At 40.6% G+C, this 21,773-nt stretch overlaps 1 protein-coding gene and 1 long non-coding RNA gene across 5 annotated transcripts; one reads left to right on the top strand and one right to left on the bottom strand.

The window, feature by feature from the left end:
• Positions 1-3,056: 3,056 nt before the first annotated feature.
• LOC114554973 (uncharacterized) lies at positions 3,057-4,215 on the bottom strand. Its single transcript, XR_003692501.1, has 2 exons — positions 4,167-4,215; positions 3,057-3,292 (listed from the first exon to the last, which is right to left on the bottom strand). It is a non-coding gene; the product is annotated as an uncharacterized LOC114554973 (long non-coding RNA).
• A 177-nt stretch (positions 4,216-4,392) lies between these two features.
• On the top strand, positions 4,393-16,582 carry nicn1 (nicolin 1). 4 transcript variants are annotated; one of them, XM_028576554.1, is made up of 8 exons: positions 4,393-4,806; positions 5,542-5,691; positions 9,489-9,668; positions 11,574-11,687; positions 14,047-14,115; positions 14,549-14,653; positions 15,204-15,272; positions 16,453-16,582. In XM_028576554.1, the coding sequence occupies exons 2-7, from the start codon at positions 5,545-5,547 to the stop codon at positions 15,243-15,245; spliced, it is 657 nt and encodes a 218-aa protein (XP_028432355.1). In that variant the 5' UTR covers positions 4,393-4,806; positions 5,542-5,544; the 3' UTR covers positions 15,246-15,272; positions 16,453-16,582. The 4 variants fall into 4 exon arrangements, with proteins under 4 accessions (XP_028432355.1, XP_028432356.1, XP_028432357.1 ...); XM_028576555.1 differs by having other exon boundaries at positions 16,437-16,455; XM_028576556.1 differs by lacking the exon at positions 16,453-16,582 and having other exon boundaries at positions 5,545-5,691; positions 15,204-15,580.
• The last annotated feature ends 5,191 nt before the right edge of the window (positions 16,583-21,773 follow it).

The raw sequence follows: 21,773 nt of genomic DNA, 5'->3' as shown, positions 1-21,773 counted from the left end.
GCGGTGTTAAGCACCAGACGGAGCCACGGTGCCTCTGCTAAATAGTCTCAGGAAGGAACTTGTTTTGGTGGAACATGTGTACGTTCAAAAGTAGTTTTAGTCGTGCAACAGAAAACTCTGATTGGACAGATAGTCTAGCTAGCTGTCTGGATTTACCCTGCAGAGATCTGAGGAGCAGTTAACCATAGTGTATTTTCTTTGTTGAACTTTGTTTTTGGGAAAATAAACCCAACTTTTGGAACTTTAAACCTGAGCCTGATGAGATTTACTCCTCAGGTTTGGAAATTGGGGATTGAATGACATTTTTAGGTACTCAATACATTAGATGCAACTCAGTCGGTGTCTTAAAGTGATGGTTTGGAGTAATTTCACCTTAGGCTGCTTTGCACCTTGACCTCGAGCCAAACACCCCCCCATAAGCTTTTTTCCCTTGTTTATAACGTTGGTCGAGTTAGCGTTATTAGCTGGTTAGCTTAGTGCAGGTGCTAATGGATCCATGTTTGTATCTCGTAAATAGCCCCAGTAATAATGCCCGGAATAATACCAAACGTCTACAGTAGTACAAATAGTTTCTGTACTTATAAAACAAGGCATTACAAAGTTTGTAACTACACCATAAGTATACTTAAATAACACTTGCCTGATGGATACTGCTCTCAGCTGCTACCACGCTATCACGCGAGATCCCGCAAGATCACGCACAGAGCACAACATCTATTGCCAGAAGAGAGTACTGGTAAAGAAGAATCAAGAAGCGAGTGAACAGCAGAAGCAGCTAATGCAGCGTGAGGCGACAGGACAAGATGCTACACAGTTGGATAGATCCCGGCTGCGGTTTAAAAGCAAAAGATGTTGTGCTCTGTGCAGGATCTTGCGGGATCTCGCGCGGTAGCAGCCGAGAGCAGTATCCATCAGGCAAGTGTTATTTAAGTATATTTCTGGTGTAGTTACAAACTTTGTAATGCCTAGTTTTATAAGTACAGAAACTATTTGTACTACTGTAGACGTTTGGTATCATTCCGGGCATTATTACTGGGGTTATTTACGAGATACAAACATGGATCCATTAGCACCTGCACTAAGCTAACCAGCTGATAACGCTACCTCGACCAACGTTATGACAAGGAAAAAAAAAAATATGGGGGGTTGTGTGTGTGTTTGTGTGTGTGTGTCTGTCTGTCTGTCTGTCTGTGTGTGTGTGTGTCTGTGTGTGTGTGTATATGTGAATGTGTATGTGTGTGTGTGTGTGTATATGTGTATGTGTGTGTGTGTGTGTGTATATGTGAATATGTATGTGTGTGTGTGTGTATATGTGTATGTGTGTGTGTGTGTGTGTATATAATAGTTGACAACTAATGGAAGAATCTCTGCAGCTCGCGAGAACAAACCTTTGAATGTGAACACAGCCTCCTGTCCCTGACTGTGTGATGGAGTCAGCCCGCCCTCTGCTGCACACTTTCAGGAATAACATCTGTCAACATCTGTAGAAAACTGCAGCAGCTGGCAGTTTGAACCGCAGAGCTGCTGTGATGGGGGAAATATTATTTATTTATGGGCCCAATCAGGAAAAACATGCATTTATTAGTTACTCTCTGCACTAACAACAGCAACAACAATAATTTAACATAAGTGTTTTTATGTTTATGTTTTAGGATGGATAAATTAAATAATAATAATAAGAACTAAGGGTCAAAGATAGTCATATAACATGCAGTGTGTTCTGTGTAGAACCACATTAAACCTGTTTGTCTGGCACAATCTGATATCACCAAGTAATTAACAGTCCAGGATCAATGACAAAGTTGTTTGCCCTGGATTAACATTTTAACCAACCAATCAGTGGCACGTTTTGCTTGTGATGTCATTAATAGTGCGACGTGATGGCAAATTCAAAAAAGAAAAAAAACGTCTGCCAGTTTCACTATCGTAACGGCCGCCCGTTCCAGAGCTGCCGCCGATGCTTCACTATGGTGCTTAAAAGGTAAGATTTAGCCTACTTCCAAGAGTTTGAACGTCTTCAAAACATTATAGAGTTGATGTGTAGCTAGGCTAAACAAGTTAATAAGATAACTAGCATGACCAGCTAGTGTGCTAGCAGTTATTAAATTGGAAAGGGTTGAGCTACCAAGTGTGATATTAATAAGAAATAAAATATCACGGTCCAGTTCTATCTCTTAACAAGATGGAATGTCAGTCATTAGGCTAACTACTTTAATCCTATGGAAAACACGCTACCTAGCATGACCAGCAAATGTGCTAGCAGACTTGTGGTGGTATGATCTAGCTAGCCTAAAGAGCTAACGTGTAGACTAAACAAGCTAATACAGGTAACTAGCATGACCAGCTAGTGTGCTAGCAGACTTATGGTGGTATGAACTAGCCTAAAGGTAGCTTACTACTAAAATGTTCATGCTAAGCCTGTGTGTGTCTGTAGACGTTTTTTGCAATGTGTTTTAATCGAAGTTGATAGCATTAGCAACGTATGTTTAATGCTACAATTAGCTGCAAGGTATTAAGTGTTGATCCTGGACCACTACAGCATCACATTCATCCTGGACCGACACAGAGTGACATTCATTCTTATCTTGACCACACCTTATTGTAATCACTCAAATCTATGTTTCAGAAAACATAGATTGTCTGGATGTCTGGTAAGTGTGAAAGGTTACGTAATAAAGTGTAATTAACCATTAGTGCATTTCAAAGTATATCCTTAAACATATCCTTTTACTTTTTTTTATTATTAGATTACCTTGTGGGAACGTGTGGACCTCACACAATTTTCCTCTCTCAAGACTCTATTCGAGGACTTGTAAATTTCAGATGAGGTTCCAACTAATTTTGCTGTGTTTTTTCCACAGACAACCTCCGTTGAAGATGTTGGAGAACAACAGTTTGATGTGGATTGTGGACACTTAGTGTCTAATCGGGAAATTGGACCAATTACAGTTTTAGTTTATAAATAAAAACATTTAATAAACATTCTGAGTTTTTTTTTTATCATTTCATCCATTTTCATCTATGTGCAAATTAATACACACAAGAAGACTGTCTAATCAAGTTCAAGTACTTTATTGTGATGTACTCCAAAGGGTGGTGTTCCTGGAAGACAGCAATTGAGGTTAAGGTAAAATGCAGCAGCAGGTTAAAATAAGAGTCCAGGTTTTGCAGTTTTTCCATTTGAATACTGTGAACCTTGCTGATGTGGCATCACAAAAACATCAAGTTTGGCTTTCTTGGATCCACATTCTTTTTTCTTCATTGATGACCGCTTTTTAAATATCCTCCATTTCTGAAAGAAAAGAGCACATGGTTTTACCTCCACAGACTTTACTTACAATACTTTCCAGAGTTAATAAATAACTCAGCAGCTAAAGTTAACCTAACTGGGCATTTGAAACCAAACCAAAACGTAAGCCAAGTGCCCTGATAGATTAGCCTTAGGTGACCTTGAATAACAGGGCTATAGATCGCATAATGCCGGAGTAATTATAAATAACATAATTACTCTGGGGCTATAATGCTGCGATTGTCCTGGACTACCACTTAACAACAGTCCAGGATAAATGTCACTCTGTGGTGGTCCTGGATCAACACTTAATGACAGCACAGAATAACTGACTGATTGTCCAGGACAAACAATAAACAACAGTCCAGGATGTATGTGATGTTGTAGTGGTCCAGGATCAACACTTAATCACTTGCAGCTAATTGTAGCATTGCACATATAAGTTGCTAATGCTATCAACTTAGATTAAAACACACATTGCTAAGGTGTTTTGTCTGTAATGTTAGTTATGCAAAAAACGTCTACAGACTCACACAGGCTTAGCATGAACATTTTAGTAGTAAGCTACCTTTAGGCTAGTTCATACCACCATAAGTCTGCTAGCACATTAGCTGGTCATGCTAGGTAGGGTGTTTTCATAGGATTAAAGTGGTTAGCCTAATGACAGACATTCCATCTTGTTAAGAGATAGAACTGGACCGTGATATTTTATTTCTTATTAATATCACACTTGGTAGCTCAGCCCTTTCCAATTTAATAACTGCTAGCACACTAGCTGGTCATGCTAGTTATCTTATTAACTTGTTTAGCCTAACTACACATCAACTCTATAATGTTTTGAAGACGTTCAAACTCTTGGAAGTAGGCTAAATCTTACCTTTTAAACACCATAGTGAAGCATCGGTGGCAGCTCTGGAACGGGCGGCCGTTACGATAGTGAAACTGGCAGACGTTTTTTTTTTTTTTTTTTGAATTTGCCATCACGTCGCACTATTAATGACATCACAAGCAAAACGTGCCACTGATTGGTTGGTTAAAATGTTAATCCAGGGCAAACAACTTTGTCATTGATCCTGGACTGTTAATTACTTGGTGATATCAGATCGTGCGTGTTTGTTGCAACAGCTAAATCATTTTTGGGAAAATGTTCCTTCTTGTTGCTTTCTAAAAACTATCCAAAACACATGAAAACTAGTATTTGGTCAATGTCCACAACTGTAATTGATTTGTTTCTTTATTACCAGTATTAGCAGTATAACCCTCCTTATCACGGTGTGTTCATATCGATATAATAATTTCAACAAATATGGAATAATAGCAATACATGTTCAGGAGGTAAAACAGACAGCGGAGATCGAGTGCTGCGGGCCCTTTAAGACTGTCAGTGTCGCCTTGGTTACAGGCAGGACCCAACAGTGTCTTTAGCATGTCAACATCTGCGACTTGAAGCGTTTCAGTCTTCCTATTCTTTCTGTCGTCGACTTTTACCAACTGTAGCTCCTCTCTGACAAAGCAAGGTGAGTTCTGAACCAACACAGCGTCACTTCATGGATTTATTCGACCCATGTTTCAACAATAATGCCGACTCATCCGTTAGCTGTTGTGCTATCGCCAGCTCCTGCACCGCTAGCTTCCCAGCTAACGTTACGCAGCTAACTTCGAGTGTATTAGTTTGTCTTGTACAGTTGATTTGCATCATAACGTGAATATTTCACATTATAAACCCTTAGTGTTGCTGCTCAGATCATCTACATTTGTCCTGCTGTCTGTTCAGTACTCGGGAACATGTCGCTGTCCATGGTGCTAACAGAGAGAGGACAAGTCAGCATAATGTTAGAAACCCACCAGACTCCATGTAAATAAACAGACATTTTATCATCGTAAAACACACTTCCTTCAAAGTGGACAGACACAAAAAAACAACCCTTTAAACGCGGTCTTGGCTCATCTTTCGACTGTTCCAACAATCACCACTCTGGTTTCGTTGAAATAAACCCTTAATTCACCCATTTACAATTGGAAATATACTGGTTCTATACACGCTAAAAGTCCTGATTATTTACATGGAGTCTGGTGGGAAACTGACGGTAAACATTTGCCATATAGGGTTACATTGCAGCCCGATTTCAGCATTTATTTCAAACTAAACAATTAGTTTTATGCAATTCAGATGTGCTGTGCAGGGTTTCCCCTAGAAAAGTTGTTTAGCTTGGTGTCAAATGTCCAGTGTGTAACTCTGATTTGTTTTCCAGAAGATGAGCGGGAGCGGTGACGACATCCAGCCCGTGAGCTGCACCATCAAACCTCCGGTCTACCTGCACATCGGAGACACCAAAGCAGACGCAGCTCGCTCCGGTGTTTGTGTTGTAGACGTCACCCTGCCCTTTGGAAAGCCTGTCAACGTAAGCTACGGCTCACCACAGAGAGCTGCTGATTTATCTGCTGCTAACAACCTTCAGTTTCAGATTCAGTCTGAGCAAAAAATGCTTTTCATGCTTCATTGTCTTCTATTGTTTTACCTGGAGCCTGTATTATGAAAAACTGTGTCAACTTTAGCAAACAGACCTGCACAGCACATCTGAACTGCATAAAACTAATTGTTTAGTTTGAAATAAATGCTGAAATCGGGCTGCATTGTAACCCTACATGGCAAATGTTTACCGTCAGTTTCCCAAAAGACTCCACGTAAATAATCAGTAAATTTTTATGGAGCCAGCATATTTCCACATGTAAATGGGTGAATTAAGGGTTTATTTCCACCAAACCAGAGTGGTGATTGTTGGAACAGTGGAAATATGCACCAAGACCGCGTTTAAAGGGTTGTTTTTTTGTGTCTGTCCACTTTGAAGGAAGTGTGTTTTACGATGATAAAATGTCTTTGGAGTACATGGAGTCTGGTGGGTTTCTAACATTATGCTGACTTGTCCTCTCTCTCTGTCAGCACCATGGACAGCGACATGTTAACCTCAAGTATTGACACTTGTTCTTCTTAACTTTGCTAAATTTAGCAAGATTGGGTGTCGAAAGGGTGTGATTTAATGTCATTATTGGCACGACAGTGTTGCTTTATGTAAATGTGTTGGGAGAGTTCCCTTCATCTACCAAGATAGTATTATCTTGGTAGATGAAGGGAACTCTCCCTTACAAGTAGCTGTAAATTAAAGGAGAGCTCCGGGCAATTTTTACGTTAATCTTGATTGCTATATGTATATGAGTACTGCCGATAGCAAAAAAAACGAGCCAAATCGGTGCTAGCAACACAGAGTTGCTGCAGCTAATGCCGAGAGCTCCCACTCAGCTAAAACGGCAGTTATGGGGGCATAAGATAAAGAGTGTCTTTGTGCCTCTTAACAGACACAAAATGCAATTAAAATGTCTGTGCAACATGAACAGGGACCTTACATGACAACAAGAAGCATTTAGCAACTTAGCCATTGTTTAAATTCACCTACCCTCTTAGCTGCTAGCTGCCGTCTGGGATGAGTGAGTGTGTTCAGCCAGGCTCCGGTAATAATCCTCACACAGCAGTTCCATGTGTATTTGTAGCATATATATCCATTTTGTGTTCTGTCGTTGGTGAATATGAGTCTCTGCAGTGGCGAAATTGTGTGGTAGTTTCCTTAGCCAGGCTAGCAGCCCCGACCGGCATCTTTCTACTTCCTCCCCGCCTCCATCGCCTGCTGAGGCCGATAACAATCCAACAAGCGCCCGCTGGTCTGGTGGATGTCTTCCAGAAGACCGTTCAAGCCTTCGTGGCGAAAAATTTTATTTTATTTCACCCTCACAAATAGGTAATTGAGCACTGTAGTGGTTATGACCATATTAGTGACTATGTAACTACATGTAAACGGACCAAATTGTTTATGCCCTGTACAGTAAAATAGTGTTTTAGACTGCTAGCTGTAGTCTCGCGCTGAAGTTCCGTGTGAATTCAGCTCTAGCGTGAAAAAGTTACATAGCACACTGCAGGTTGGAGGAGCGTAGAGTGTGAAAAGTGACGATTGGAGGTGTTCACAAGGGAAGAAGCTTAGAGTAACGTAACTATGGAGAATACAGAAGATATTGAACACATAGAAGAGGCTTTTGAGTTTTTAGTTACATAGTCACTAATATGGTCATAACCACTACAGTGCTCAATTACCTATTTGTGAGGGTGAAATAAAATAAAAAATGTTGCTGCGAAGGCTTGAACGGTATTCTGGAAGACCTCCACCAGACCAGCGGGCGCTTGTTGGATTGTTATCGGCCTCAGCAGGCGAGGGAGGCGGGGAGGAAGTAGAAGGATGCCGGTCAGGGCTGCTAGCCTGGCTAAGGAAACTACCACACAATTTCGCCACTGCAGAGACTCATATTCACCAACGACAGAAAACAAAATGGATATATATGCTACAAATACACATGGAACTGCTGTGTGAGGATTATTACCGGAGCCTGGCTGAACACACTCACTCATCCCAGACGGCAGCTAGCAGCTAAGAGGGTAGGTGAATTTAAACAATGGCTAAGTTGCTAAATGCTTCTTGTTGTCATGTAAGGTCCCTGTTCATGTTGCACAGACATTTTAATTGCATTTTGTGTCTGTTAAGAGGCACAAAGGCACTCTTTATCTTATGCCCCCATAACTGCCGTTTTAGCTGAGTGGGAGCTCTCGGCATTAGCTGCAGCAACTCCGTGTTGTTAGCACTGGTTCGGCTCGTTTTTTTTGCTATTGGCAGTACTCATATACATATAGCAATCAAGATTAACGTAAAAATTGCCCGGAGTTCTCCTTTAATAACTGACTGATGTCTACTGTAAGATGTGTTCACATTATCTCACACAAAACTAAATGTAAACGCTCTTATAGTTGTTCTGACCGTACATTGACCCAAGAACCTTAAACTATTTAAACTGTAATACAGTACTAAATGTGGATGTACTATTGTAGAAGAAAGCACAGAACATCACTAAATAATCATGTTCTCTCTTTGGCCCCCAGCATGCAGTTAAAATAAACTCTTAAAGTTCTCTCTAAATTTATTCAGCATCCATGTTTTCTTGTGTCTCCCAGTGGTGATGTAGTGAAGCAGAAAACACACACACACACACACACACACACACACACACACACACACACACACACACACACACACACACACACACACTATTGACCTACTTTTTAGCATTTAGTCCTAATTAAAAAAATTTTTTTTTTAAATGCAGTGACTCCTCATTAGCTCAATGCTTCTAGCTTCAAAGCTGCTGCCTGCAGGCAGTTTATACACGAAGGAATAACACACACACACACACACACACACACACACACACACACAGACACACATTGCCTGCAGCGCGTTTATGCATGAAGGAATTATCTTCGAGCATTTAAATGTTAACACTGTGATCTGGCAGACAGTGTTTCTTCAACGATAAGTTAAGACTCGATATGGACTGGTGGCATCTTTCTTCTGACCACCAATATGTTTTTAATAGTCTCATTCTAAGTGCTAGACAAACTCGAGGCCCATTGGCCGATCCTGGCCCCCTCGCAGATTTTAATCCGGCCCTGACATCAATTTAGGTTCCCAACACATTTTAGCCCATGTAGTTTTTGTCGCTTTTTCAAGGTTCTGTCGCTTTTTCTGAAGTTTTTGCCAATGCTTTTTTCAACGTTTTTACCCCTTTTTTGGGGGCTTTTATTTTATTTTTTTTGTATTTCACTTTTTTGCCACTTTTTTTGAAGTTTTTTTTGCTTTTGCCGATGCTTTATGCTACTTTTTTGGGGGCTTTTTAAAGTAACATATTTGCCATTTTGCTTTTTACGATGTACTGTACTGTGATTCGCCGAAATGAAACAGGGTTCAACATACGTCAGGGTCATATACAATCAGCCAGTTGCCCCAAAAAGTAAAATGTGTGTGACTGTGTAAGTAACAGAGACGGCAAAATAGTTGTTGTTGATCGAGGCGGAGTAGAAAACCTGCGGTCCGTGGCGCTCGGCTGACTCGCGTGCGTGCAGCTTTATTTCATCATCAACAAAATTGATGGCCTTGTGCAGTGTAACATGGATAGTTATCTCTATCCATGTTTCTTGTGTCTCCCATCGGCAATGTAGTGAAGCAGAAAACACACACACGCGCACACACACACACACACACACGTGATCTGCCTCCTCTGTAGAGTTCTGTATAATAATCCCCGGCCGCTGTGTGTGTTTCAGATTGAGGAAATCACCTTTAAGAACTACTACACGGCGTATGTGACGGTGCGTTTGCTGAGGAAGAGTTTGGGGCCGGAGGCCAACGCTAAGTGGTGCACTGCTCTGAGAGACCTGCCGCTGATGGACAACCCCCACACAGAGGGGGGGTCCCAGGACTACTGCTCCATCCACAGGACACAGGTGGGGCTGCAGCGCAACACCCCTAATGAGAGTCTCCTTTAGGCGTGGGCCGGTATGAGATGCTGACAGTGTGATAACCTTCAGCAAAAACATCACGGTTTCAAAGTATTTCCATTACAGCCTTTAAAATGTATTATTTAGAAATGTGTGGGTTAAAAACAACAACTTTTTTGTTCCATTGAACGCAATGTATTTTATTTTGAAACACACTGCACACTGGCAGGGAGACGGGTTTCTAAACTGCCCTTTCTGTCCTTTTTGACTCAATTTTTCAAACTGGTTACAGGCCCTTGCCTAGTCTCCTTTTAGACCTTTTTGGTTTGTATTATGGATAATGTGAATAATATTTAATATTAATATATATTAAAAAGAGAGACACATACACACACAGACACACACAGACAAACACACACACAGACACATACACACGCAGACACACACACACACACAAGACAGACGCACACACAGAGACACGCATGCACACACACACACACACACACACACAGTGTCACTGACTAGAAAATATTCACATTTAACAAGCTGCAATCAGAGAAGTTTGATTAAACTGATCAAACTGATTAAAACAATGTTTTCCACCCCGAATATTACTTCTTAGTTTAACCTTCATCCTCTTACATCCCAGTGAACATTAAATATTAGCCCTCTGCTCTACTGTAAACCAACAGATCCCATTGGGCGTAAAACTAACACAGGCAGTCAGAGCTCAGTGCCGTTTGTTTTCCCTCTCAGTTGGAGTTGGCGAGCCAGCCAACTCGGCACCAAAGGCTCAATAAGCATTATGTTGATCTGTGGAGGCAATACAGCCTACATTTTTCTTCATTTCTTGTTTATTCTCTGTGCAAATAGAGCCAGATGGGGGATGCTAATTTCATTTTTGTTTACTTCAGATGGCGCTCCGAGTGACGTAGTTTAAAGTGTAATCGTGAGAGTGTAAATTATGTTTGTTTGCTGTTTATGGGTTATTGTTTGTCATGTTTAGCCTTAAGGGATGCTCAGTGTTTTTGTGTACAAACACAAAACTCCAGTTGTTTCTCTGACGCCTCTCCCGTATTGTTTCCCTGTTAAATCAGCCCTACCGTTAAAGCTTTAGTGTGTAACTTTTTGATATTAATGAACGTCCATTACATTCAAGCCATTACCAAATGAGTTGCTACAGAGCTACTTAAGACTATCAGCTCCACGCAACTCTCTCTGGATTTCTCAGTGTGATTATGTTCAGAAGATTGTGACATTCTGGAGACTTTCCCGTACCTCTTCTGAAGAGTCCATCATGTTTTTTAACCCTCTGTGTCCTCCTTGGTTACTATCTATATGAGTCTATCAATCAACTGACGCCTGATTAACGTGCACACTCACCTACTTACGGTGCTTTCAAATCAACTCAGGCGTGTTGTAGGGGTCAGAGGGCACCGACATGTGAAGTGTGGGGGGCATGTCCCCCACGTAGCCTTTGTCCGTTACGCCCTTGGTTACAGGGACCCCAAGGGGTTGTTAAGGGGGTTCCTGGCAAAAAGGCTAATCATATATGTTTTCTATTATTCCATACATAAGATGTATGTCTTAATACACTTCTTTTAACAGCATCTAAAACCAAAGATCCTGTCAGGGACCCTGGAACAAAATCTTATCATAGGGGGGTCTGTGGTGTAATCTGTGTCAGTTTAGGGGTCCGTGATGTGAAAAAGTTTGGGAACCGCTGCCCTAATAGCCAGTCAGTTGCTGCTGATACTTTCAACTCTTTATTTTATATTTAAACAATGTTGTTGTTGTTTTTCTATATGTCTTGATCATTTAATTCTCTGATGCATAAAATACTTGCATGACTCATCATATTCTTTATTGTTGTGTGTGTGTGTGTGTGTGTGTGTGTGTGTGTGTGTGTAGATGCAGGTGGAGGCGGATCATGTGTCGTCTGTGAGACTGATCCTGAGACAGCCATCGTCCGCCTGGCTCACCTTCGGCCTCGAACACATCCAAATATTCCCTCACACAGAGCCGGTTAGGTTCCAGTTTATTTTATATATACAGCACTTTAAAAGCACACAAGTTTGCACCAAAGTGATTCACAAAAACAAAAACACAGATAGATATGCATAGATGTGGTGGCAACATGAGAAGATGTAACTAGAAACAAGTTAAAACACAAATTAAAACCCATAAAAAACATGTTAAAACAGATTAAACACATTTAAAAGCCAGAGAATACTTCTTGAGGTCTTGAGGCGCGTCTTAGAAAACCTCCACAGTTTCTCATGTTTTTCATTAGACAGACAGAAAATGTGTTCAGAACTTTTGACATTCAAAGTAAACTAAGATTAATCACAAAGTCAATGAAATCAAAGATAGAATAATGTACTTAATGAAGTCTAAATGCCTCTGAGAGTGAAGCAAACTGCTCTGCTAGCTTTTATGTACATAGCATCAGTGTAATGTTCAGGGACTGTTTGATTTGTAGTGTAATTATGCGTCTGGCTTTTATTTCTGTCTGGCGGATTAGAGAGAGCAAGGATGAACTAAGGGGAATGTGCATGTAAAGATTAGAACAAACGTAACACAAAGATGTATATCGGCAAAAGTAGTAAACGTGGAATCTTTTAGATGAGGAAATGCAAATGTGTAACACTCTACAAATATACAAGTGGGGCGTGTATGGCGATGTGTAAATGAATGGGAATGTGTTTAGTTTTGTTTATTTTAATAGAAATTCATATTTAATACATTTTATAAGATTGATAATTTCCTGAAGGACCTAGGAACAAAATATAAATAAAATAAAATGTAGGTGTAATAAGCAAATGCATCAACCTTTCCGGTCAGTATTGATTATAGATGAGTTAAGATGACAATGTATGAACTAAGGTTACCATTTATGTTATGTATGTGATGTTGTATATTCATGTGATCGACATGAATTAAAGAAAACATTTCATTTTGGCCAACGGTGCATCCAATACGTAGGTAAAGTGGAAGGTTGAAATTTGTCAGTTGGCTGGTATATGTTATGAGTAATGTGTTAGTCAATCTTGCATCCTGTCAGCAGCATCAGGAACATTTAAATTAAAACCCTGTAAAGTTTAGGTATAAAGAGACAGGCGTTGGCATTTTGTAGTTACCTGTTGCCTTCTAAAGCCCAGTTCAGACCAAAGATTCGAGAAAAGTGTCAGCGATATTAACCAGCCCGTCTCAGCCCGACTCACACCAGCTGACGGTGTTGCTGCGACTCAGCTGGTGGAGACTCCAGAGGCTGGTTTTAGAACGTAAGAGACGTCTCCTGTTTCAACAGCCAATAGAGAAGTCAGCTGGTGGAGTCTCCAGAGGCTAGTTTTACAACATAAGAGACGTCACCTGAAAGTCAGCTTCTATAAAATGATCTATAATCCATTTTACTTCTGTTACAAATTGTTAACGGAGACCCAACGTGCGCCGGCGAGCACGTACGGTGGAGCGAGCTAGAGAGTGACTGAAGAGAGGGAGCGCCCAGAACAAAGCCGTGAATCAGAGAAATAAAACGTGTTTTCGAACATCTCACTATCGCTAACGTTATCCACGTTCATATTTAGACGCAACAAATGATATATAACCCAGCTACAAAAAGCCTGGATGTCTGAAGTTAGGACGGAAGTACAAAGAGTCGTTGCTAAGCAGATGATACACCGTCTCGTCTTATTGGTGTGAACTGGCAGCTTGTAGAACGCTGCAGACCGGCGCATTGCAAGTAGTTGCAAGTTCAAACTCGTCTCGCCCGAATCTTTGGCTTTAACTAGGCTTAATGCCGACCTTCAACCAAAAGACTTTTCAAGTGACTCCACTGTGGCAGACAAATGTCCAATCTGGGAATGAAATCATGAGAGTCATAGAGTTTGGGTGCACTGCGGTAGTCTCAATCGTCCTAAAACTTAGTCCCAGCTGTCTTAAGCATCAAACCTGTGGCGACCGAGTTTTCATCATCGCAGTCCTCTCACTCTGGAACTGCCTATCCATACACATTCATCACTGTACTGAACTGGACACATTCAAATCACTTCTCATCAAAACCTACCTCTTTAGATTTCAGCCTTCACCCTCTAATAATATCACATTTTTCACTTGTTTTTAATATGCTGGTGTTATTGTAAAGTGTCTTTGAGTACTTAGAAAAGCTCTATATAATCTTTGTGAGGGATCAGAGGTAAAGTAGCATCATGCATAACTGTCATTCTTGATACTACCAACAGATGGAGCCAAAGGAATGACTTTTCAAATCCTTCACACAGTGGATGTAACAACCACATTTAAATCAAGCTAAATGTTTCCAGACTGGTGATTGCAACAGTAGACTCAATTGCATCATTTAAGTGGCGTTTATTTTTCCTTTCAGGACCCAGAGAAGGAGGTTTCTGATTGGCTGTCTGATCTGACGCTGGTCGACCAACACCCTGACCTGGAGGTACACATTTAGTTTCCTGTGTGTGTCTGACTATCTTTCTGTCTGTGCAAACAGGCTCATAACCATAATATATTGATAAGTGTTGATCCTTTACTAATTATCTACCATGACTTTTTTATCACTTTTTTCGACCTACTATACTATAATTTTGTTTTATCACTTTTTCGACATACTATGACTTTTTTATCACTTTTTTGACATATTATACTATGACTTGTTTGACATATTATACTATGACTTTTTATCACTTTTTTCGACATACTATACTATGACTTTTTCCTACTTTTTAATCTTAAGTTTACATTTAACTACACCATTGGATTATCTTGAAAAAGTATTTTCTAAAACCCCTGTGTGTAAATCAATAAGTGAATGTCCTGCAGTGCCCCCTGGCTTCCTGTGCTTGACGTGTGTCTTCCGGTTGGTGTCTCAGGGCCTTCCGGACCCCCAGACGGTTTCATCCAGCATCCAGCAGATGTGGGCTCTGACTGAGGTGATGCAGACCAACCAGACTACAGCCTCCATCGGACGGTTTGACGTGAGTCTGAAAACACACTGATCACCCCCGCTTCCAGCTTGATTTTGAACTTACTTTCAGTTGAGTGGACACGTTGAGCTTCTCAACCTAAGCAGAGTTTAATCAGCCAGAAGAACTGAAAAACACCTCTGTGTGTGTGTGTGTGTGTGTATATGTGTCTCTGTGTGTGTGTGTGATTGTGTCTCTCTGTGCGTGTGTGTGTGCCTGTGTGTGCATGAGTGTGTACGTGCGTGTTTGTTTGCAGAGGGAAGGCTGAATTTCACATTCAATAAGCTTTAATGGAGGTGTTGTGTGTGTGTGTGTGTGTGTGTGTGTGTGTGTGTGTGTTTACAGGCTTGTAAGGAGTTATGAGTTAGGTGTTCATTCCTTAAGTTGTGATTTGCAACAGGTGCAACCCATCTAACATGACAGCCAATCACGCGTGGCCTGTACACACTGTCTGGTCCTGAGAAGAGATCCAATCAGCCAAAATAAGTGAAAGCACCTGTGTGAGTTTATAAAAACACGGAGGGGGAAGTAAATCCTGTGTATTTGTTTTTTGTTGCTCCAGGTGGATGGATGCTATGACATCAACCTGCTCTCCCTGACGTAACCTGGCTGCTGACGCCTTCCTCTACATGTACATAAAGCTCACTTTATGGAAGATATAATGATAGGAAACTATTCAAATGTATATTGCCTGCTTAAGAGCCATAGACCCAATCCCAATGTTTGTTCACAATAACTTCCGGGTAGAAAACTCCTCCTAAATTGTACAAATTTAACCTTCCTGTTATCCTCGGGTCAAATTTGATCCATTTTCAAAATGTTTCTATATCAGAAATTTGGGTTTCTTATAACCAAATTGTCAAAAGAAATAATGTGGATGGTTCCACACAACCAATGCTCTTTACAAGTTTAATAAATCAGTTCACTATTTTCATTAAATTTGGGTGTTTTATTCAATTTTATAGCATTTGAAAAATAATTGACAAAAGACTGTTGAATAAAGTGACAAAAACAACAAAAAATATCAAAAAAGAGCAGAAACAATCGACAAAAACGTCAAATATCGTCAATGATCTCGGAAAAAGTGACAAATGTTGGAAAAAGCTTCTACAAAAATCACGAAAAACAACAAAAGTGTTGGAAAAAGACAACCAAGAAGTTTTAAAATGTTAAATTTTTACAACACAAAGGGTTAAAGTCTCTGAACAACAGGATCTTATCTCATCTCCATCTAAAACGCATGTTTGATGCTTTCGTATGTCAACACTTTGACTAACGTTAGCGTGGAGAGCTAATGTCTGGTTGGGCCACAGACTAAAGAAAATGACAGGAGAGGAAGGGAGGAGGGAGGAAGAGAGGAAGAGTGGGAGGGAGGGAGGGATGGATGATGGAGAGAGGGAGGGAGGAGGGAGGGAGACAGGAAGGGAGGAGGGAAGGAGTGGGGGAGGAGGGAGAGAGAGGAAGGGAGAGAGGGAGGAGGGGGGGAGAGAGGAAGGGAAGAGGGATGGAGAGAGGAAGGGAGGAGGAGAGAGAGAGAGAGAGAGGAAGGAAGGAGGGAGGGAGAGGGGAGGGAGGTAGAGAGGGAGATGGAGGGACGGTGATTCGGTCTTTAGAGAAGAGTAGAAGGCATGAAACATTTTCTCTTCTTTTTTAATTTAAGTGACTAATGAATGATGGCTATTATGATTTATTGTGACTTGTGTTTTTACTGATGGAGTTGTTTATTGAGCTGAAGTATATTAACTCAGCAGCGCTGCTCTAATGCTGCAGTGTGACATTCTAACTCTCTAAACAGACTTGTTGTCTCGCAGCAACACGCTGTAACCTGCTGACAGCCTTAGACTGTGATTGGTCGACATCCGTGACGCTGCAGGAGGATTTAATAAGGCCAACAGTCTGTATAGAAACACAGGTAACAAAGGGATGACTATTGCATGCTAAGATAAGATGATAATAATAATAATAATAATAATAATAATAATAATATAATCATAGCTGGCTGTACCTGATGGGCGGGTACAGACTGCTATGAAGATTATAACTGTCTTGGTACTGTTTATGTATGTTTATGGGGAACAACATTATTTTAATATTTTTGTCACTTTTGTCAACATTTTTAAGGGTTTCTTTTATTTTGTCAACCAAAAGTAACACAGATGGTTCCATACAACGCTCTTCGCAACTCAAATTAAAAATCAGTTCACTACTTTCATACTGCTTACTGTTTATGTAATGCCATCCACTATGAAAAACTTGGTATATTGTACATATTTGTTGCTGTATTTATTGTTTATTTCCTATTAATATGTTTAATATTTCTGATGTATGCACTATCCGCCAAGGCAAATCTATTGTAAGCATTGCTAACTTGGCAATGAATCCTTTTCTCCTAAAGGATTTGCCCAAAATGTGTCAATCAAACTATAGTATGTGTGTAAGACCCGCCCCCGGAGACAGATAAACCAATCAGGAATTAATATCTTATGACTTTTTACTTTGCTTTGTGTCGGAAGGGTTCGGAATATAATGAGTCAATGTTTTATCCTCAACTTTTGCACATCCCTCAACATCGTTATACATATTTGATTTATTTGTGTGTGTGTGTGTGTGCGTGTGCGTGTGTGTGTGTGTTTGCTTGCTTGCAGAGGGAAGGCTGAATTTCACATTCAATAAGCTTTAATGGAGGTGTGCGTGTGTGTGTGTGTGTGTGTGTGTGTGTGAGACGTGTAAGGTGAGCGTATTGTGTCACTTCCGGTTTGCTGCTCCGGCAAAAACATACTGAACTCTGCTTTACTGTTTAAATTAGCGGCTATTTGCCTGGATTGCATTTGAATTACAATTGTTCAACTCAAGCACTTCTACTTAGCTTCACTTACAGTGACTGACTCGCTGAATTTACAATTGTTAAAACGCTGTTAGCTACTTTAGCTTAGCCATTAGCAATGGCTAATTCCTCTCCTGCTCTTTCTTGCTCTGTGTGTCAAATGTTTAGCTATTCCTCTGCCTCCTTTAGTGATAACGATACATGTAATAAATGTAGTATATTCGCTGCTCTGGAGGCAAGGCTTAGTGAATTTGACTCACGGCTCCGCACCATGGAATCAGAATCGTATGCTTCCGTAGCTAGCCAGCACCATGTAGTTAATGGGGACCACCATACTGTAGCTTCTGTAGCTTCTGCTAGCTGTCCCCCGTCAGACCCCGAGCAGCCGGGCGAGTGGGTGACTGTCCAAGAGAAGCGTAGCGTTAGATCTAGACCAGGGAGTGCACATGATGACGGTCACTCTAAACCGGAGCGTCTTCGCCTCTCTAACAGTTTCTCCCTACTCAGTGATACACCCGCTGAGAAGCCAATTCTGGTTATTGGGAGCTCTATACTGCGATATGTGAAGCCGGCGGCTACAGTACCTACGGTCATATGTGTCCCCGGGGCTAGAGCGGGCGATATAGAAACCCATCTAGAGCTGCTGGCTAAAAAGAACCGTAAATACAGTAAGATCATACTTCACGTAGGGGGTAATGGTCGTAAATCAGAGATCACTAAATTGAATGTTGAGTCTCTTTGTACATACGCCAAGACAATGATGACGAAGATGGATGGATTGATTTCCGGTGGAGTGAACGCTGGCGCTGTTAGCAGCCGCTGCTCTGAGGAACATTGAACGTTTTAGCTTTTTTTTGGTTTCAGTTCATTGTGTTTATTTACCTGCCTGGACTGCATACAAATTTTGTACGTTTGTGCAAGATTTTGGATTCTTCAAGACTTTGCTGTTATCTGGGACTATTGCGGGCGTTGTTGGATTCTTCACCTGTTAAGTGGTTTGAGGCTACCCGTGCGTCTGTCCTCCCTCAGCTGCGGCAATGATGATCGTTAAACTGACTGTATGGATTGCAGCTGTGTGGATTGTCCTCTGCTCAGTCTTCCATCCTGTGCATTCGCTCTATCACTACTCGGCAGCGGAGTTGTTGCAGCTGCGCGTGCATTACGGCGAGCCTCCGTCTGCCTTGAACTTATATCCGGATATTGCCTTCATACCACGCCGTAAATATGTTCATCGTGGATCTTGTCTCTCCAAGTGAAATTCCATCCATTTGGTCTACGAACCCCTGTCCTCCACGGAAACATCTTCGGACTACTGATCACAGTGTCTTAGCCAAGCCAACCAAGGTGACTACCCCTATAAACGCTAAGAACAACCTTTCATTTGGGTTATGGAATATACGATCAATCTCTGAAAAAGGTCCCTTCGTGAATGATCTGCTGCTTGATCGTAAGTTCGATTTTCTCTGTCTTACTGAGACATGGCAAAATAGTAATGACTTTTATCATCTGAACCACTCTATTCCTCCTGGATATGCTTTTATCTGTAAACCACGGCCGGGGTGGGGGGCTTGCAGTACTATATAAGGAAAAATGGAAAGTTACTACTCTCCCTGTAACTGATTTTACTTCCTTTGAATCTGTTGCCTTACAAATCAATGGATTCATACCGACTGTCATTGCCACTGTATACAAGCCTCCGAAGGCAAATTCTGTATTCCAACAGGAATTTTCAACATTTTTAACCTCACTTTGTTCATTGTCTCCAAACGTGGTTTTAGTTGGTGATTTTAATATCCATGTGGATAATACAGAAAATGCATGTACTAGAGAATTTTTATCATGCCTAGATAGTTTTGGACTACAGCAATTTATCAATGTCTCAACTCATTCAAAAGGTCATGCTCTTGATTTGGTCTGCTGTTCAGGTGTGTTTCCTGGAAATTGCACTACTTCTGATTTAACTCTGTCAGACCACTTGCTGGTGTCTTTTAATGTCCTTTTATCTGTGTTTAAGCCTAATGTGAGTCGTCCAATCACATTTCGAAATATAAAGAATATTGATCCCTCGATTCTTGGGGAATGTTTGTCCAAAATCCCCCATAAAGACCATTCATGGAATTTTGATGATTTAATCCAGCATTACAATGATAATCTTCAAATGATCCTTGACACTTGTGCTCCACTGAAAACCAGGAATGTTTCGTTTGTCAACTCTGCACCCTGGTTTACATCGGATCTTCGACAGCTAAAAGTCAAGGGGCGCCGATTAGAACGCTTGTATTCCAAGACTGGACTTGTAGTCCATAAAGATTTGTATGCTGATCACATGCAAGTTTATAAGACTGCACTTTCCACAGCGAAATCAGATTATTATGCAGGTTTAATTGGATCTGGTGTAGGAAACCAAAAATCTCTATTCTCTGTGGTTAACACTATTTTAAAGCCTCCTGATTGTTCAAACTGGCATACTGACTCTACAGAATTGTGTGAAGCATTTATGCACTTTTTCAATTAGAAAATTGAACTTATCCACCAGCAATTGGTCTTACCAAACTCTTATTGTAATATATCTCAGTCTAGCTTTATGTCATCTCCGTTATCTTCATTTTCTGCTTTTAAAATTCCAACAGCGGAGGACATCGGTCTCATTGTACAAAAATCTAAGTCTGTCACTTGTCAACTAGACCCATTACCGACTCACTTGGTTAAAGCTGGTTTATCATTTCTTTCAACTTTAATCACTGACATTATGCATACATCACTTCTTTTGGGGACTGTACCTACTGCACTTAAAACCGCTGTTATAACACCTATTCTGAAGAGGCCTGGGACAGATACAGACAATTTTGAAAATTATCGACCTATTTCAAATCTGCCGTTTCTGTCAAAAATCCTAGAAAAAATTGTTGCTCTTCAGCTCCGTGAACATCTCTCTTGCAATAGTTTATATGAGCAGTTTCAATCAGGGTTTCCTGCTCTTCACAGTGTTGAAACTGCCCTTGTAAAGATTTCTAATGATCTATTACTAGCGGCTGATGCTGGTCTTTTATCAATACTTATACTTCTTGATCTTAGTGTGGCATTTGACACCATTTCACATCCCATACTTATGAGTAGGTTGGAATCTATTGGAATCACTGGTATGGCTTTAAGCTGGTTTCGTTCCTATCTCACAGATCGCATTCAATTTGTACAACTCAAACAGTTTAAATCAAATCCTACTCCTGTTGTCACTGGTGTTCCCCAGGGCTCTGTTTTAGGACCACTTCTGTTTACTATTTACCTTTTACCTATTGGCACTATTTTTAGGAAATATGATATTAAATTTCATTGTTATGCCGACGACACCCAACTTTACCTATCTTCTAAAACTTCATCAAAGTTTCCCTCTTCTGCTCTTGATGAGTGCATATGTGAATTAAAAAATTGGTTCTCACGTAGTTTTCTAAAATTGAACAGCAGTAAAACAGAAATTCTTCTTGTTGGTACAAAAAATACGATAAGTAAGTCGAATATTTCTTCTATGGTAATAGATAACTGTTCTGTTCCTCTATCGAATCAGGTTACAAGTTTGGGTGTCATTTTTGACACAACATTGTCTTTTGAAGCTCACATTAATAGAATTACCCGTTGTGCATTCTTTCACATTCGCAATATAAATCGTTTGCGTCCTGTACTTTCACTCAAGAGCACTGCTACGCTGGTGCATGCTCTTGTAACATCACGAATCGACTACTGTAATACTTTGTTTTATTGGCTTCCTTCAAAATCTCTCCATAAATTACAGTTGGTACAAAACGCAGCAGCTCAAGTCATTACCAAAACTTGCATTTTTTAACACATTTCTCCTGTCTTACAGAAGTTGCATTGGCTCCCAGTTAAATTCCGTGTAGATTTTAAAGTTTTGCTTTTAACTTACAAAGCACTTAACAATTTGGCTCCTTCATATCTTCAAGATCTTCTTCATATTCACAGTCCTTCCCGCTCTCTAAGATCTGCTTCTGCACTTACACTTGTTCTGCCACGCACTAGGACAGCTTCTATGGGGTCGCGAGCTTTTGGCTATGCTGCTCCCCACTTATGGAACTCTCTTCCTGTGGAAGTTCGTAACAGTTCTAGTCTCTCAGTTTTTAAATCTCGTTTTAAAACGTATCTGTTTAGGCAGGCTTTCATGTGATACATTTTTGATGTTGTACTGGCTTGATTTTTTGAAATGTTTTTATAAATTCTGTAAGGCGTCCTTGAGTGCCATGAAAGGCGCCTTTAAATAAAATGTATTATTATTATTATTATTATAATGTCGGACTC

Source organism: Perca flavescens, chromosome 4, assembly GCF_004354835.1.
Source record: "Perca flavescens isolate YP-PL-M2 chromosome 4, PFLA_1.0, whole genome shotgun sequence".
In the NCBI taxonomy this organism is placed as follows: domain Eukaryota; kingdom Metazoa; phylum Chordata; class Actinopteri; order Perciformes; family Percidae; genus Perca; species Perca flavescens.
This window is presented reverse-complemented; position numbering and strand designations above follow the sequence as displayed.

Bases quoted from the DNA above. Each gene is read 5' to 3' on its own strand.
- nicn1 (XM_028576554.1), top strand. From the start codon at position 5,545: ATGAGCGGGAGCGGTGACGACATCCAGCCCGTGAGCTGCACCATCAAA. The intron at 5,692-9,488 runs GTAAGCTACGGC...TGTGTGTTTCAG, and splicing joins CCTTTGGAAAGCCTGTCAAC to ATTGAGGAAATCACCTTTAA. The intron at 9,669-11,573 runs GTGGGGCTGCAG...GTGTGTGTGTAG, and splicing joins GCTCCATCCACAGGACACAG to ATGCAGGTGGAGGCGGATCA.